A 20,445-nucleotide genomic window follows, 5' to 3' on the forward strand; every position below is an offset into this window, starting at 1 on the left:
TAATGTCATCACAATTAAATTACCTTAAAAATTTCTTACTGAGAAAAAAATATAAAAGTTCATTGAGAATGAGCAAAAAGTCAGGAATGACAAAGAAATGGGGAGGAAGGGCACAATAAAGGAAGCAGATTCTGTAGTGTCAGACCTTAAATCAAATTATAAGATGAAACCATTAAGTATAAAAAGCAAAAAGTGTAATTTTGATTATGTTAAATTAAAACTTTCTCGTATAAATTAAACCTATGCAGCCAAGAATAGAAAGAATGCAGAAAAATGGAAAAAATCTTTCAAAAACAATCTCTCAGAAAGAATGTGATTGGGTTAGAATATTGCTGTGTTCTAAGAAAAACATGAAAAGACTTGGACTTATGAAAGAAGTTGCTATCCTTCTACAGAGATATAGATGACAAGTAAAAATAAATATAATGTTCCACATACGTGTATATGTATGTGTATATATAAATATATGTGTGTATCCATAGATATCAATGTATGTGCATATATTTAAATGTGTATATATGTATATGTGTACATGTGTATGTATATGTAATCCATATAACTAACTCTTATAAGGACAGTGACTAGGAGTGGCTTGGGAGGGACAGAAATTTAAAAAAACAAAAAACACAGCAGAAGACAAAAAAAAAAACAAGAAGAGAAAAAAAAGCTGAGCAGCTTTGAAAACAATGTTTAGTGTTTATAACATATGTTTTCTTGAAATGGAAATTAATTGCTTTATATTGAATCCTCTCCCAAGTTGTGCTATGAACATGGCAATTTTTTTTTCTGTTCTTAAGTTTAAAATAAGTTAAAATAAGTTTTAAAAGATAAATAATTGAGAAAAATAAAAGAGGGTAAATAATTTTTCTCAGAATGTCTAACTAGCTAGTTGAAAAGAATATCAAAACAGGTCTGTGAGCTAGTTTATTGTGCTACTAATCCCTGATGCCCAGATATACTGTTACAATGTTATAAAGTTTATGGCTTCATACAAAGAGAGAGCATTAATATTACTTAAAATGAATTATCATTCAAATGTCTATAAGACCACAAATTTATAAAATTCTTCCCATTTAAAAATTGGATTCAATCAATGCTGATAATGATGACAAAACTCCTACTTGTAAACTACAGGTTTGGGATAATAATTCTTATGCTAACATATTTCCTAAAGATATCAGCATAAATGTCCCAAAAGAAATAAGACATTCAAATTTCAATTACAAAGGAAAGAATAACTCACTTTAGGTATTTTCTAAGTATTTTACATCTTTTTCATCTTGCTAATGACTACCAATTAGTTAATTCATTATTCATTAAGACAGTCACCAAGGTGTTTTTCATGGGAAGAAAATAAAACCTAATTTCCTACTTAGTAACAACAATACAAACATGACTACGCAATGTTGCATAACAGCATACAAATCTAAAAATTGCATGGACAATCTTAACTTGAAGACTCAAATACTTGAAACTAGACTTGATATAATGCCATCTGTAAGCTGAAATACTTCAGGATAATAGGTCATACTGAAATAGTGCTTTAAGGTTTACAGGGCATTTCTCAGGAACCGTGTGAAGTGGGCAATAAAATAGTAAAATTTATTTTATTCGTGGCAAACTGTGGAACATCCGATGTTTATAAGTGATACTAATGAAGAAAGAGCTATCAAAAAAAGATTTAACAGTCTATATAATGCATTGGCATGGTGTAAGGTGCCAGAGAAACCAAGAAAAATATAAAAGTCCTTGCCTTCAAAATGTTCACATTCTTTAGTACATAGAAGTATGATTTTTTTTAAAAAAAAAAGCATATATGTGTGTCTATAAATAATACAAAATAACTTAAACTGACAAAATTTTTATGAGAAAAGGAGAAAGAAATAAAGATATTGAAAAAGATTTACATAAATCAATGATCCATCCTGGCCTCTACTGCCCCATATAGAATGTAAATTTCTTGAAAAGAACAATCTTGTTTGCTTGCATCTGTATCCTCAGTAGTTAGTATAACTGTAGGTACATAGTAAGCACTTAAACATTTATTCATTCATTTGTGTATTTAAGATTTGACAAGTGATTGACGATGTGGGGTGAGAAGATGGAGAACTCCAAGGTTAAGAACTGGCATTACTGAGTAATCCAAAACTATCTTTTTATTCATTCCCACATAGCTATTACAATTTTTTTTTCATTTGATATCTTAATATCAAGTATTTCATTTTTTAAACTTTATATATTTGATGTAGGTAGTGAATTCAATTAACTAGCATCTAAATGTCTTTTAATGTAGTAACAGGTACAATGCTAAGTATTAGGACTACTAAGAAAAGCAAAAGATAATCCCTGCTCTTAAGGAGCTAAAAGCCAAAAAAAAAAAAAAAAAAAAACCATGATATAAACTAGAAATAATCAAGAAAGGGAAACATCAGCAATGGATGATAGGAAAAGGCTTTCTGTTGAAGGTAATATTTTAACTGGGACTTGAAGGAAGCCAAGAAGTCAAAAAACGAAAATGAGGGAGAGAATTTCGGGCATGGGGGACAACTAGTGAAAATTCACAGAGAAGGGAGATCAACTTTCTTCTGCAAGAAACAGGAAAGAAGCCAGTTACTATTGGATTACAGTATTTGGTGAGAAGGAAAGATGGAGTAAGTTTATAAGACAAAAAAAGGCAATCAGATCTGAAGGACTTTGAATGCCAAGAAGATTTTATATTTATATCAGATCTCAAAAGTGATAAGAGAACTATAAGAGTTTAATGTATAAAGGGGAGACATGATCAGACTTTCACTTTAAAAAAATCAATCTTAGTAGTTGAGTGGAGAAAGGAATGGAATAGAGAAAGCTGTGAGATAGGAAGAACAATCAGAAAACTGGAGGCGACACTGTTAGAAGATAGAAACAGGCATATATACAAGAGATGTAATGAAAACAAAACTAACAGTACTTGGCAACAGACTATGTATAGGAGGGAACAGTAAGAAGGCAAGAATAAAAGGCAGAATTTAAGTGCCCAGTATGTGCTAGGTATAGTATGATGGCACAGTGGATAGAGCACTGACCCTCCTGTCAGAAGACTCCTCTCCCTGCTTTCAATTGGCCTCAAAAACTTAATAATAAATCACTTAACCCTGTTGTGCTTCAGTTTCCTCACCTGTAAAATGAGGTAGAGAAGAAAATGGCAAAATACTTCAGTATCTTTGCCAAGAAAGCCCCCAATGGGATCATGGAGAGTTGGACACGACTGAAATGATTAACAACCGCAACATATCCCAGGCATTATGCTAAACCCTTAATACATACACTTACAATCCTGTAAGGCAAGATAGTAATTCCCATTTTACATTTGAGAAAACTGAGTCAAACAGAAGACACCGATTTGCCCCGGATTGGCACTGCTAGTAAGTTGGTATACTTTCCTGACTCCAGGCCCACAGTATTATTTAATGTGCCAACAAGTTGATACTTAGTTTGTAAACCTGGGTGACCAGGAAGACTGTGGTTCCTTTTAAAAAAAGAGGGAAAAATAAGGAAATAAGGGAAAGATGAGTATAGTCTGGAATATAGTAACTTAGGATGCTATAGAACATGTGATATTATGTTCTATGTACAGCGATATGATATATATACAGTGGCAGATATATACATATATATATATACATAATATATATATATATAAGGGCAGTTTGGAGAAACTATATATAATTAGTGACACAAAATGGACTCTGAATAAAACTAGAGATTCCCTTGGAATGATGGGGATTGGAAGATGAGGAGAGAAAGCATTACTAGCAGTGTTTAAAATGTCTTGAATAGGAAAAAATTACTATGACCAGAAGAGTGCCTGACTGAAAGGGATGTGTAATCCATTTGAAAAGAAAGGTTGAAGCATAAATGACTTTAAATCCCAGGTAAGTTGCATTTGATCCAAAGCAGGAATTTTGAACTTTTATATAGGACGGAACCAATGAACCCTTTGTAAGTCTGTTGAAGCCTATAAATATCAAAATACTTTTTTAAAGCATAAAGTGAATTGCATTGAAAAGAAAATCAATTATATTGAAATCAAATTATCAAAATAATTTTAAGTTTATAAAAACATTCTTCTGATCTCAATCCCATCAGGGATGACAGGAAGTCACTGGAGCTTCTTGAGTTGGACATTGGCAAGTAGTCACATGTAAGTATGCTTTGAAATCATAGTGGGGGACAGAATGGAGTGAGAAGACTTGAGGAAAGGGAACTAACTAGATAGGAGGCTTACAATGGTCTAGATGAGAAAAGGGTCTGAGCAAGGATAGTGGTGATACAAGTAGAGGGAACAAAATCAATGACAGACATGACTGAGAGATTTATGAAGTCTTTGTTTAGAGCAATATATTAGCTCAGGGAAATAGAAAAATTAAATTCAAGAAATATTTTGATTGAATACGAAGATTTAGAAGCAATCTATGAAAACATGGAGAGAAAAGAGATTAAAGACCCTTGTGAGCAGCCATATTTAAAAGGCAGTAGAAAAGAATATTCTACCATAGTAGTTTGAAAGGAATAGTCAGACAGGAAAGAGGAGAATGAGAAAAGAGAAGTGTCATAGAAGCCAAAGGAAGAGGAAGGGACCAAATGTATCTAAAAAGTAAAAAGATGAAAAGAATGACTGAAAAATGATGCATGTTTATTGACCATATTCTGAACCTAAAAATAAAAGTAGCTTTTCTTCATAACAAAAATTTTAAATTTCTTGTTTTTAAGATTTCAAAGTACATTAAGAAGATATGATTAACCAGACATATAAAAATGCAGTTCTCAAAAGCTATCACTAAATCAGATTTAACTCTATCTTAATTTTCCCACCACTAATATTAACTATTGTATTGGTCAAAATACATTTTTGTGAACACTTAAAATTAAAATTCTTTCAATAGGAAAATATATACATATATGAACATATATAATGAAAAATAAGATACTCAATTTTTATATAGGACAAAATTTAGCCAGGGGATTGGGGAAAGGAAGGGGGAGATAGATTTTATTAAGGTTTTAATTTGGTATATAAGCAACAATTAAAACATGTTACAACCAAAAAAAAGATTTTGTGCCTAAGACACAAACTCATATTGTTGGAAGGTACCTCAGTAGACATTTTGTCTGACACATATTGCCAAAAAATCTCCACTAACATACATGCAGGTCGTCTTCCAGCCTTTGCACAAAACCCTTAATAAAAAATCCACTATCTCCAAAGGCAATGTTATCAACTTTTTGACATTTATAACTATTGGGAGATTCTACCTTATGATGAGTTGAAATACATTACTCTATTAATTTTTATTCACTGAGCTTATTTCTATCTATTAGGATCACAAAAAAAATTTTTTAAACATGCTTTTATCTAACAACTTTTGTAAGACTACATTCCTGTCCTCTCTTCAGTCTTTTCTTCTGCAAGTTAAACACCTATTTCCAGGTCCTTTAACCAATTCTTCATCTAACATTGTTTTGAGATCCTAACACCACAAAGATTAACCACCTCTGATAAATGCAAATTGTCAATGTCCCTTCTGAAATGTGGTGTTCATCAGTAGTAGAACCAAGAACGCAAGTGTGCTGAACTGATGAAGAATGCAACTGCCCTGTCTACTTATTCCATTCATTTTCAGCAAAAAGAACTTAACTAAACATAGTTCATAGCTTTGTATTTGCTCTTTAGGCATTCAATCTTACTATAGCTACAAAGAATAGCCTGCCACGAGAGAATTTTAGTTGTTGCCTTTTAATTCAAAAGGAGGAGCAAATAAAAATAAGAAAAGGTTTTGCCTGCCTGAACTGGGGGGGGGGGGGGAAGGTAGATTAAATAATGCCATCTTAATACTTCTAAAAATATTCCCATAACTGTTTAAATAAATACATGACTGACAACAACAACAATAACAAAAACTCCTTCCACTTACTGCCTCCAGCTGTTTTTTCTTTTGTACAAGTAGTTCCAGCATCAGGTTGACATTCGGTAAATCAAGGTTATCTTGATCAGTTCCCAATAAATCTTGAAATATTTGCCACCTGTGGCCATTCTGAAACAGAAGAAATGAAAAGAGAAAAGAAATACAAATCCTCAACTAACAAAAAGGATATCCTCGATACTTCTATATTTTTAAATGATAAAATCCCATTATGCTTGCTATGCTGCTTTCAAAAATATGGTATCCCCACATTCCATACCACTAATTTCCTGCCAATGGCTCAACATTGCCTTCTGGATCAAATTTAAACTTTGTATCCTCACCTCATGCATATGTCCTACCTTTCAGATACAAATCTTCCTGACTCTCTTTCATTTGCATCTTCATGCAAATATTATCAAACTGGTCATTGATTCTTAAATAGTGATATATTGCTAATTATGATTGTTCTAGAACACAAAAACACTCTTACATATGCATTAAATCTATAACTTAAGAAAGCTACTTTAAAATATCTACATTTTAATGAAAAGTGTCTTTAGTACTGTATTACATTCAGCAAGAAAACTTAGTTGCTTTGAAGACGATAATTGAACTTGAGCATTTTCTATAAGAACCTAGGATATTCTCTCCTACAGAGCCAGACAAGGAGGAGTGTCTGTGACCTAAACAACAGAATGCCTTTCTACCTCTTTCCTCTTAAATAAAAGCCTTTTTCATTTAACATTTTTTAAGTTAACATTTACTTAACATTATTTTTATAAGGCCTATTGCCTTGGCTTGAGTATGTCTACCCCTATGGCAAGCTATGGAATACCAATCTTACTTTAGCTAAAGTTTAAAGTCTGAAGAGAGAAGTCTATAATTAAGACACTACCATCACCATTGCTAGCAGCAAAAAACAAAAACTAGATTCCAACTCTCATCCTAGAAATAGGCATAGACCTAGACTTAATAAGCACTTCAATCCCAGAGGTTTTTTTTTAAAAAGCATTAATTATTGTGATTTCATAAAGAAGTATATTTATATTTACAAGATCTGTTGTAAAGTTTCTGCTCAACAGAAATTTTTACCTCTCTCTCAAACTAAAATTCATAACAAAAGAATAAATAATGCAAGACTCTACTAAAATGAAATATAGAGGAATAAAATCATGAGGAAATTATTTTTCATATGACTTGGGACTAATCTAAATAAAGCCTATGTTGGACAAAAATAAAATATTTTCTTAAAACTAAAAAAATTATTTTTGAAATTTTAAATTTTAATTAAAATCTATACACTTCCAGTTTAAATAGCATCCAAATTGACATGTTCCCAGATTATGCATCTCTGTAGAGCATTCACTACAGAAATGTTTATCAGAAGGCTATAATATGCAAGACATTCTATCATTATAAAGAAAAAAATTTTAAATTGTATTGCTCCTTGATAAGTTGACATTGCTCTTACAGAAAGTACATTCTCCTGAATTATCAGGAGATAATATAAGCATTAAGTATAAGCAGTGCCACTGCTTACACTGCCAAAAATTTTCAGTAAGTGCAATATTAATTCATTTTCACCTTCTGATCAAACAATCTGAAGGATTAGTACTGAAATGCAGGAGGAAGTTTTTAAAAATCTATACTATTTCATTAATTACTCATCTAGAAGCATGATTAGAACTTAATTTAGGTTCATAAACTATACTGAAAGTATTGAATTACATACTGTATTGAAGTAAACAAGTTTAATTTAATTGCAGACCAGATTATCTGAGTAAAATATATGAAAAATGGTAACAGTACAATAGAAATAACTATTTTTGAAAGAATGCTTTAAAAATGAGTTGTTATTGCAATTATCATTGTTAATGATAATGGGAAGTCAAAGTAGTTCTTTCAAGGATCTGTTTGGCAAGATATCATGAGATTCTTTGAGCTACATGTAAATGAGAATCCATTTAGGACTAGCTTTCCCAAATACAAAGGAAATTTTGGACAGATTTTCAAAAATATTTCACTTAATTTGTTCTTTTTCTTAATTCCCAACTCTTTTCTTCAAAATTTTATTTCATTCCCATAAGGATTTATTTTAATCAAGTTCAATACTTATTAGTAAGCACCTACTACTGAAAGCACAACTGATTAGGCATTAAGGTAAATAAAAATATAGTTACTGACTTTCTTCATGGAATTTAAAGTCTAGGAAGCCTAACTTTACCATGAATTGTTTCAGAGAATCACAAATAAAAACAATACTATACATAAGTAATTCTTAAAACTTTATTTAGAAAATCTTACAGAGACCAAACAATTTCCTTTAGTTGGATCAATGATAAACTATTCTAATTTTCCTTAAGATTAAACTATTAGGTAAAAACAAAATAAGTTATAAAAATAGTTTTAAAAAAAGTTGAAACATACGGTGCTACTCACTGAATGGTCCAACTTTAACCTCTTTTCCTCAAATCTTTGCTTCTGTTTGAGAATGAGTTCATTCACTGGGAAGAAAAAGAATTTATTATTTTATATGTATCAGACTTGGCTATTAGCTGAATCATTTTAATTTCCTAAGCACAAAACATAAGAAATAGAAAATATGGATTTTTTTCTCTTATTTTGTTTACTATTAACCATTTTAAGGAACAGACAAGCCTATTTAATAAACATGTGGCATATATATATATATATATATATATATATATATATATATATATATATATATGTAGGGTTTTAAGGTTTATAAGTTACATTATGTCATTCTTTATTTCTCTAACAACATAGTTGACCATTTTCCCAATACTCTTCTTCAATGTCACTAAAGTGACATTGTTTTTTCTTGATTCTCCCCTTGATTCTCAATCTCCTTAGCAGGATCAACAGTTATTGCCACTTCTCTTATTATGGTGCTTGTCCTAATGGCATTTCTCTTCTATCTTTTTGAACTAATCAGCTCATGACTTGGTCTCTCTCCTGAGCTCCAATTGCATGTAATCAATTTTACCTAATGAACATTTTAGACTAGAAGTTCACTGACCTCTCAAATTCAACATTTTTCAAAGAGAACCATTATCTTTCTCCTAAAACTCACCTCTCTCTATACTTCCTTATTTCAGTCAAAGACATGATATCAGCCTTGCAGGCTCCTAAGTTTACAAGTTTAATGCTATTTCTCACATATATAATCAAGTACAAACTATGTCCATTCTATTTTCACACCATCTCTCATACCTTCTCTCCCTTCAAAGAGCATATCACTACTTCTTCACTAGACAATTGATATAGGCTCCTAAATGGTCTCCATGCTTTCAATCTATCCCTTTAAAATTCAACCTCCATACAACTGTCCAAGTGATATTATTCCAGATTCACGATTCTGACCATCAATTATTTTCTTATTTAATAAATTCCAATGGCTCTAATACAACTATAATGAAATGCAAACTCCTCTATTCAATTTTAAAGTCCTTTTTTCTTAGCCATGTTCCAATACACCTTTCTAGACTTTCATGTTACTTCTCTTTACATATTTTATGTTTCAGCCAAAATGAACTTCTTATTGCTCCTCACACATAACATTCCCTCTCCTCCTGTCTTCTATCTCTGTATAGGTGATCATCAATACCTGTAATGTACATTTCAACTTAAACTTTAAAATCCCCAATTTACTTCAAAGCTCAGATCAATCACCATATCCTATGAGATTTTTCCTAATTCCTCTCGGATGCTAATATCTTTCCCCTAGAAAATTATCTCATATTTATTTTGTATATATTTGTTTTCATATGCTTTTATGTGTCTCCTTCTAAGGAATAAAATCTCCAAGGACTGCTTCATTTCTTTATCCAGCCCACTGGAGGCCCTTAGATAGACTTGATAGAGTAAATGAGCCTTCCTAGGACATGATGAGGCATATGGCATTATAGACACTATCATTTCCATTTTAGAGATGGGGAATTTGTGGCTCAAAAATGTTAAATGACTAGGAAGCCTCTTGAGAGAAGAGCTATCAAGAGATCAGCGGCTCTTCTGACTCCAAATTAAGTAGTCTTAGCACAATACCAAAGAAATCTTAAGTAAGCTGAAGAACGCCCTTCCTCCTCTCCACTTTCCTCCCCAAAATTCTCAAAGTTTACTTTCTAATTATAATGTAGAACACCAGAATACTAGCAAATCTTAATTAATTTCTACTAAGAATATTATGCAGGCATCTTTCTAGGAAAATAAAAAAGAGTGAGTACATTTCAGTAAAAGCGGCTTTTAAAGTGACCTTCTTTAACATGTCCAGTGACATTTTAAAGAGAGAAGTATTTAAGAGGGGACAAAAATAATTTGAATGCTTCTTCTGCCAGCTTAAAAACAACCTATCAGACTATGGAGTTCTGCTCACCTGACTTAGTGACATATGTCAATTCTCAATTTAGTATTCTTTTGAGTGAAATATACAGAATTTCAATCTTAAAATAAGGCAGAAAACTTCCAAATTACATCAATGTATGCCAATAGATAATACATAGTACATGATTGCGATATCTTTAAATCTTTCTATTTATTCAACTTACTGCCATTTACTAAATGTCTATTATGTGCAAAGCACAATTAAGATCCAAAATTTGGAAAATATAGGTTCTGGCTTCAAAGAACTTATACTCTAAAAAGAGGAATAAATGATTAACCAATATATATGTGGTATGAGGTACTTTGCCAGGCCTTGAGAGATACCAACACACACACACACACACACACACACACACACACACACACACACACACACACACACACACACATTCACACATACATTCACACACTAGTCCCAGTCCACTAGGAATTCACATCATATCAGGAAAGACAGCATGTACCCATATAAGTATATACAAAATATGTACAAAATAAATATATTTCAACTTAGCAATGGGAAACCGGGAGAAAAATGAGAAAGGCACTTATGTAGCAGGTTTTGACTGAGTTTTAAAAGTACCAAAATATTCTAAGGATCAGAAAAAAAAAAAAGGAATGCATTCTCAGCACTGAGATCAAACTATACAAAGACATGAAGACAGAAATGGTGCATCATGTGTCACAGTAAGAAGGTCAGTTCAAATATAAAGTGTGGGAATCAGAGTAAAAAATCACAAGACTACAAAGATAAACTGGGGTTAGGCTGTAGCATGCTTAAGTGTCAAACAGAAATGTTTTTGTTTGATTAGAGGCAATGGGTAGACACAGTTCACTAAGTGAGAGTGACATGGTCAAGCCACGGTAGTTGAGTATAAGATAGATTAGAATGGGGAGAAGCTTGGGAGAAAGATCAATCTGAAGACTAGTGAAAAAGTTTAGGAAAGTGGAACAATAGAAAGGTGTTAGAGTTGGAGTCAAAAAGTTGAAGTTGAAATCTGCCTCAAATACATACTAAATGTGTGACACTGAGAACATCACTTAATCTCTCTCAATCTAACTTCCTCATCCATAAAATGAGGCTAGCATCTACCTCAGAAAGTTACTGTAAGAATCTAATGAAATATATGTAAAGCATTTATTATTTCTAGGAAGCATATTTTAGGAAGTAAAATGATAAGCTGGAGAGCATTAAGACATAGCTTTGTGTCTCATAATAATTATTTTAGGGAATTGGGAATGTTGAGTTTGGCAGGGAAAACATATATATGGACATGACAACTGTCATCAAATATCTGAAGAGCTGTCACATTTTGAGAAGTTAGGTTTATATGGTCCCAGAGACCAAAACTAAATTTATGATCCTATGTCTAAATGATCTGATTTCATAAACCTAAAAAGTCATTTCACTTCTTTGTAACTCCATTTTTTCATCTGTAAAAAGGTGCAGATAGAGCTCAAAGTTCCTTCTAACTCTAAATTTATGATTCTATATCTAGATGATTTTTAAGCTTCTTTCCAACTCCAAATCCTATAGTGTTATATTAAGCATATAAGTCAATTCAAATTATGTTTGTTTGTGAATAATGAATTTAGGTCTGAGAGACAATTTTTTTTTAAAAAAGCAATTCTCTTCAGATGTCCAGAAGTCAATTACAATGACATTTAATATACAGCATCCTATAACCAATTATCATGGCTCATGTGTGTTGGTTTCAGAAAATTTGTCAAATTATTCTATAGAAGATGACCTTATTCTGGAATGGCTTTGACTAGCTGACTGAATTCCAATTCTAATATTACATGATTGCAACTGTTATAGAGCCTGACCAAGAGGTGATACAATTAGCAAGATCATCTTTCATTCAATTAATTTGGAAAGATACCTACTCATTGGCTAGGTGAAATCCTCTCCCCCATACACATACCATTAAGAATTATTGATAAACTAACTTCTACTTGTGTTATAAATATAGGCATCTGTTGACATGTAAAGATTTCACATTTGTAATTTTGGTTATTCAAGAGTTGGCCATAGATAATTAAATGGGAATTTCTGAATATTGGCAGCATACTGAAAAAAATAACAAATGATGTGCATATGAAAACAAAATTTTAAAAATTTTAAATACTGACATATATTTACAACATATATACAACCTATTACATATATTACATATTATATTTACACATATATACAACTATTTACTACCCAAGATTATATATATATATATATATATATATATATATATATATATATATATATATATATATATATATATATTATATATATATACACATATATAGTGTTTAAATAGGTATTGGGTACTATGTACAAAAATGGAATAGTTGAAAATATAGGATAGGGAATATGACTGTCATGGGAAACATGACAGAAGGCAGTGGGAGGAAAGGAAAAAGCTAGAAAGATAGGAAGAAAACTGAGAGAGTGTGATGTGTCTGAAAGAAAAAGAGTTAAGCATCCAAAGGGAAAGAAGAATCAAATAGAGAGAATATAGAGTCAAATATAGAGAAATAAAGAATGTAGGTCTTTAACAACTAGAAAGTTACAATTCATTTTCAATTGAGATAGTAATTTGAAAAGTCACAGAGATGCTAAGATGTATCTAAACTAATATCCTAAAAATGTCTTCCCAAAAAAAAAATCCAATGATAAAGAAATTTTAATTGAAAATTCAAATTCAATTGAAAATTGAATTGAAGTAAGGTCCATCTTAGCTCAGAACTGCATAAAAAAGACAACTATAATATAGCACATTCTAGTAGGGGGTCAAACCAAAGAAGCCAGCTCTAGGCTCAAGTAAATAAAGCAACATCAAATTGTATGTAAGGAGAGGAGGGGAGGGAAGAACAGAAGTATACATTGCTTTAAAATAGTCTTCAATAAGGCCCCAAAAATCACTGCACAGGGAAATTGGGGAGTAAGGGGGAAGGAACAGAGAAAAGAGTAAAGGAGGCCAGGTCTAACCATTTCATTGTGAAGTGGGGACAGGTTGCTAAAAGGGCAATACTAACATGTTATACAACATCCTACAAGAGCCTATCAAAGTTACAAGCAGGAGATACAACACCAGTTGAGTATTGGGCAAAAAGAAGGAGAAAAAAACCAGTCAAAGCATGAATTCACAATGGACCACAAGGTAACTGAAATAGAAGCTACAAACTGCTTGGAGTTCTCAATACCAGCCACCCCCACAAAAATTAACAAGATTACAGAAGGGCCAGAGCCAAACAAAACGTACCCATTCATTCAAGAATGTTAAAAGCTACAAGTCAAAACACAAAACCCCAACCAATCTCAGAACTGAGGTTAAATATATTAGTAAAGAGAAGATACTAAAAACAAACAAAAAATACCATGGGAGAAGTGAAACAAAAAAGAAAAAGAATAACCCCAAGACTAGAATACAGACGTCAGAGGGGGGGGGGGGGAAGCCTTGGCCACAAGGACTGCAAGGATTGCTGGGGAAAAAAATTAAACTACAAGAAATAAAAATAAAGATAGCCCTCTGGAGGGGAAAAATGGAAAAGAGAATAAACAACTTTATAGAGAAGGTGGAAAACTACTCTTAAGATACTAGACCCCTTGAAAACTAATATTGATGAAATGTTATTCTATAAGACAAAAAGAAATATCAAAAATTATTATAGCAAAAAAAAAATGGAAAATTTAAAGTATGTACCATGAGAAACTAACTTAGAAAAAAGATGGGGCAGAAAATTTAAGAATGACCAAAATTCTTGAAAATAAAAAACAAGAAAAAAAAAAAAAACTTGAACTGTATTAAGATATTATAAAAATTCCCACATTTACTAGAACCAAAGAAAGTAAAAATAGAAAGAAATCTACCAATCACCTGTTGAAAGAAACCACAAACAAAAAAGGCCCAGGAATGTCACGGCAAAGATATTAGTATTGCTAAAAGGCAAACAAACAAAAAACAAAAACCTTCAACATCCAGAAAAAAAGAAAAGCAAATATCAAGGAATCAAATAAATATTGGCCACAACTTACATAAAGGAGAGAAAAATCATGGAATATGATATGCAAAAAACAAAAGATAAATACTTAAACACAAGAATAACGTATTTTGTAAAAAAAAAAAAAAAAAAAAAAAAAGTATACTCCTACAGTAGGAAAAATGGATTTTTAGTAGAATAAGAAACTTTCAAGCATTCTTGATAAAAACAAGAGAGCTTAGAATACTGTAAAGGGCAAGAACTCTGTATGATTTATTTAATCCTACAACAAGGTATGGAATTAATATGGTTATCTAGTTTAGGACGTTAGTTCTCTAGTTCAGTATGACTGATTTAATCTTACAACAAATAATGGTTCCATAGTAATATAATGATTGGTTTATACTCAATATACTGTAATGATGTAATTGTAATAGAATATATAAGTTGGAGTTCAAGCTCTCGGACTCTGGAGAGACATTCCATCTTCATCAGCCTCTTGGTGACTCTTCTGCTTGTCCCACTGAGACCAAGGCAATCTGTCTGAAGGGCCTCTGGAAAGCTAGCCCTAGCCCCAGGCAAGAAGAGAGACAGGAGACAATAAAGACTTTTCGGACTTTATCCCTGGCTATTCTCAGGGTGATTACTCTGCTGAAACAAAGGCCTTCAGAAAGCTAACCAGAACATTACAGAATACATTATGAAATGCAAAGAAAATAGGTAGAAAAATCTAGAAAAGGAAATACACAGAATAATTGGAAAGAGCTAAATGGTGAAGAAGAGATGTATTCTAAAGGGGAAGAATAAAATCTCTTCAGATTTTTATATCTTCAAGGACTATAGTGAGAAGGAAATAAAACCAAAATGGGATTGTATGAGGGGATTTTTTTTGTTTTTTTTAAATAACAGAAAATGGACAGAAAAACAACACACTTTGGAATAAATAAGGAAGAAGATAGAAGCTTACTATTTCAGAGAATGGGGCACAGAAGAAAAGTCTATAAACTTAAAGGGGTGTGGAGAGCAGTATAACAGGATCCCATTCTTACCTGAACAAGACAAAGGACTGAAAATATATACAAATGGAGATAATCAGGTTTGAAGTGTAACTCATACATAGGCATGAAAAGGGTAAAGAAAATTAAATGCAAGAAAGGAACAGTCAGAATTATCACATGAGAAACTTCAATTTCAGTGAATCTATCATAAAAGGGAGATTTTTTAAAAAGCTTAAGAAACTGAGATCCTGACTTGGTAAAGAAAGTAAAGAAGAAGCAGACCATATAAATTATAGATAAATAATATTAAGAAATTCTTTCTCTTTCTCTATCCCTTATAAAGAAGGGGCTAGGAAGAAGGGAAAAAAGTATAAAAAGACATGGAAGAAAAATATGCAAATTATCATAATAATGAAAGTAAATTAGAAGACTTTCCCTACAAAACGGGAAAGTCAGGAGAATAAACTGGAAAACAATTTTAAAATGTTACTTACAGTAAATAACACACACACACACACACAATTAAAGTGAGAAGTTGGCAAAGAATATATTATGCTTTAAGCAAACTTAAAAACTATGCATAAAGGGAAAAGTTCTTAACTATTCAAGGATTAGAAAGTTTAATGAGGAAAAATGGACAATTCTGATCATTAAAAATTGAAAACTATTCTCACCAACAAAAGTAATGTAGCTAGAATTATGAGAGGAATGATTAACAAGAGAAAAATCTTTGTGGCAAATTTCTCCAATAAAGGCCTGATATGTATCCAAGATGTATAATGAACTTATATGTGTAATGTACATAGGAATATTTATATTTATCTTTTGACTATCCTCTAAAGAATATCACTTGTTCATAAATATTCATGTTTAAAAATGTGTGGGAAATCACACATACACATATACATATATGTGTGTATGTGAATTGTGTATATATAAATGTGTAATATAATAATGTGTATATATAAATAAAATATTATTTATAAATATATGTGTGTAAATATATATGTATATGAGAGCCCATGGGAAAGAAAAAGCACAAAGATGCAAAAAAGAGAAAAAAGTATCAAAAATGATTTCAAACAAAGCAAGAATGTTGAATTTATTATAATTCCTGAAAAAATCTTTACCTATACCACATATACCATATAATAATTTTTTAACAAATAAGGATGCCTAAATTATATTGCTAGTGACATAAATACTTGCCATACTTATTTTTAATACTATAGAATTTAACCTTTAAAAAATATATAACAACTCATATATAACGACATAAGACTCATTTCCAAAGATTTAAAATAGTATTCACAGATTATCAGTCCTACAACAATTTTCCCAAACCATGAATTTATATACTATAATTAGCATATTTGTTTTTATTGCTCAATCACTCTATTTCTTACTTTGTTCTACAATATGCCATTATTCTAAGGATTTTCGTTTCTAATCTGACCAAAGTTATTCAAATTCAACAGATTCCTTCCAATTTTTATTGAAGTAAAGATAGAACTGAATTTAACTTTATCTTTTTAATCATCATAAAGTTTTGTAAGACAAGTGAAAACTATTATTATTTACTTATGTAATATGATCATACAATTTTATTCTTATGAGGTTAAATGATATTATTCAACTAACAAAACACTTTAACGTTTACAAAATACTACACGTTTCCTAAACTGATCCTCACAATAACAATAGGAAGAAAGAGCTATTATTACCCCCATTATACAAATAAACTTAGGTACAGAGAGAATAAGTAACTTGTCCAGGATAACAGAATTAAAGTTAATTAAATTTAAGTTGTTGAAGAGTCTTCCTTATATCAAGTACAGTACTTTATTCACTGCACCATCTAACTTTTTTCAAAGAGGAACAGACAACTACTACAAAAGCAAGACTCACAAATCAAAAGTATACTTTATAAAATTAAAAAAAAACAAAACAAAAAACAAACAACAACAAAAAAAAAAAAAAAAAAAAAAAAAAAAACACACACAGGAGATTGTCCAAAATACTAGTTTTAGATTTAAGTATTGCTTTTCTAATAGGTATAACCAAATCTTCTAGCAATCAAATAGTAGTTATTGGTCTCTAACTTGACATATCTAAGAAAGTCAAAAGTTTTCAGGTATATACAATGAAACTCTTAAAAACCATATATATTCATTGCCAAATACTCACCTAAGAAATTAGGGTAAAGATGGTCAATATTGTCCACAACATAGTTACACTTGGGACACCTATTATTGTCTTCCAGGCTCTGATGGATACATTTATAGCTATTGGTAAGGAAAGAAAAAAGAAAAAAAAAAAAAAAATCAATGACATTTATATGCTCAAAAGTTAAGTAGTATGAGATGTATGATTTTTAAAAATTTTGTTTAGTATTTTTTATTTTCCCCCATTTAACATTCGTTTTTGAAACTTTTAGTTCCAAATTCTCTCTCTTCCTCTCTTCACACACCCTCTCATTAAGAAGGCAAGCAATTCAATGTTAAGTTATGCATGTATAGTCATATAAAAGCTATTTCCATATTAATCATGTTGTGAAAGAAAACAGACAAAAATAAATAAATAAAAATTTAAAAAGTATGCTTCAATCTGTATTCAGAAACTATCAGTTCTTTCTGTAGGTATGGATAACATTTTTCATCTTAAGTCCTTCAGAGTTGTTTTGGATCTCTGTATGACTGAGAATAGCCACGTCATTCACAACTGATCATTTAAAATAACTGCTGATAACTTTGTATACAGTACATGTCACTTTGCATCAAGCTTCTTTTCAGGTTTTTCTGAGAGCATCCTGCTCATCATTTCTTATGGCACAATAATGTTCTATCACAATTACATACCATAATTTGTTCAGCCCAATTAATTTCCAAATCTTTGCCACCAAAAAAAGAACTGCTATAAATATTTTTATACATACACATCCTTTTCCTTTAAAAAAAAAAAAAAAAAAAACTCTTCTTGAATAACCACCTAATAGTGGTATTGTCAAGTCAAAATATGTAATGTTCTCCTGTGCATACCCTTTGACCCAACAGTGTTATTACTGGGCTTATATCCCACAGAGATTTTAAAGAAAAGAAAGGCACCTGTATGTGCAAGAATGTTAGCGGCAGCCCTCTTTGTAGTTGCCAGAAACTGGAAACTGAGTGGATGCCCATCAATTGGGGAACAGATGAATAAACTGTGGTATATGAATGTTATGGAATATTATTGTTCTGTAAGAAATGACCAACAGGATGAGGAGGCCTGGAGAGACTTACATGAACTGATGCTGAGTGAAATGAGCAGGACCTGAAGATCATTATATACTTCAACAACAATACTATATGATAAATCAATTCTGATGGACGTGGCCCTCTTCAACAATGAGATGAACCAAATCATTTCCAACAGAGCAGTAATGAACTGAACTAGCTACACCCAGGGAAAGCACTCTGGAAGATGACTATGAACCACTACATAGAACTCCCAATCCCTCTATTTTTGTCCGCCTGCATTTTTTATTTCCTTTACAGGCTAATTGCATACTATTTCAAAGTCTGACTCTTTTTGTACAGCAAAACAACTGTTTGGACATGTATACATATATTGTATTTAACTTATACTTTAACATAACATTAACATATATAACATATTCAACCTGACATCTAGGGTAAGGGGTGGAGGGAAGGAGGGAAAAAATTGGAACAAAAAGATTTGCAACTTCAATGCTGAAAAATTACCTATGCATATATCTTATAAATAAAAAGCTATAATAAAAAAATAATAATTTTTTAAAAATGTAGTGTTCTCTGTTGAGGTTTTCTTGGGGTCTCTGGCAGCAGCCTTTATTCCAGTTCAGTAATCACCACAAGTGCAGCTAGATGTTAAAGTCCAAATCCTTTATTGTCTCTTTCAGTCTTATTTCCTTCACTTGGGGCTGGGCTAGTTTTCTGAGGCCTTTCCAGAGTCTTAGTTTAGTGGAGAAGGGAAGGAGAGCCTGCCACCAAGGTGATGTAAGATGGGATGAATCTGTCTAAGTCCAAGAGTTTGTGCTCTAGGCTTTAGCCTCCAGTCTTCTGTCTGCTTGTCTCTGAATCTTTCTGGCTGAGGCTTCTAGCTTATATGCCCCACACTGAGTATAAACCAATCATCATATCACTAGGAAACCATTATTTGTTGTAGGATTAAATCAATGCTGAACTAGATTTAGCCACTGTCTCCTCAATTCCACTTAGTACCTTGTTTCAAGTTCTGGCCCATAACATCTCCTTGTAGGATTAAATCAATCATACTGAACCATCCTAAATTAAATAACTATTGTCTCTATCAATTCCACTGACTTAGTACCTTGTAAGAATCCTTTGTTTCAAGTTCAGAGTTCTGGCCCATAACAAAAATGCTCTACAGAATGAATGAATCAGGTCACAACTAACAATACATTTTTCTCACCTCTCCTCCAAAGTTTGTCATTTTCTTTTTCTGTCCTATTAACCAATCTAATAGATATAAGATAGTATCTTAAAATTGTTTCAATTTTCATTTCTCTAATAGTGATCTAGAGTATGTTTCCATATTGTTACAGGTAACTTTGATTACTTCATCTGAAAATTGTTTCTACCTTTAATCATTTCTCAGTTGGGGAATGGTCCTTATTTGTACAAATTTGACTTAGTTCTATGTTTGAGAAATGAGGACTTAACACAGAAACTTGCTTCAATTATATTTTGACAGTTATTGATTGCTAACTGCATTTTCCTCCATCCTATTTGCCCCTCTGTTTATTCTATTCTCTTTCTCCTTTAAAACTGTCCTTGCTCAAAAATGTTTTGCTTTTGACTTCCGTGTCCATTCTGACTACCCTGTCCATTCTTTCCCGTACATCACCCCACTCTTTTCTTTCCTTTTCTTTCTTTCTTTTCCCCTTTCCCTACTAAAATATGAAAATATGTTTAAAGAATTGAATACATTTAACTCATATCAGACTGCCAGATCTCTTGGGAAGGAGGGACAGAGAAGAAAAACTTTGAGCACATGGTTTTGCAAAGGTGAATGTTGTTAAATCTTTGCATGTATTTTGAAAAATAAAATACTATTTCAAAAAAAGGTAAACAAGGAAGAAAAAA

At 31.6% G+C, this 20,445-nt stretch overlaps 1 protein-coding gene across 1 annotated transcript in view; it reads right to left on the reverse strand.

Annotated features, from left to right (window-relative positions):
* Positions 1-20,445, reverse strand: part of COP1 (COP1 E3 ubiquitin ligase) — a 253,868-nt gene that overhangs the window by 199,120 nt on the left and 34,303 nt on the right. The window contains 3 exon segments of the mRNA XM_074308440.1: positions 5,955-6,074; positions 8,373-8,449; positions 17,510-17,607. Of these exon segments, the coding sequence (XP_074164541.1) occupies positions 5,955-6,074; positions 8,373-8,449; positions 17,510-17,607 (295 nt within the window).

This window comes from Sminthopsis crassicaudata, chromosome 4, assembly GCF_048593235.1.
Source record: "Sminthopsis crassicaudata isolate SCR6 chromosome 4, ASM4859323v1, whole genome shotgun sequence".
In the NCBI taxonomy this organism is placed as follows: Eukaryota; Metazoa; Chordata; class Mammalia; order Dasyuromorphia; family Dasyuridae; genus Sminthopsis; species Sminthopsis crassicaudata.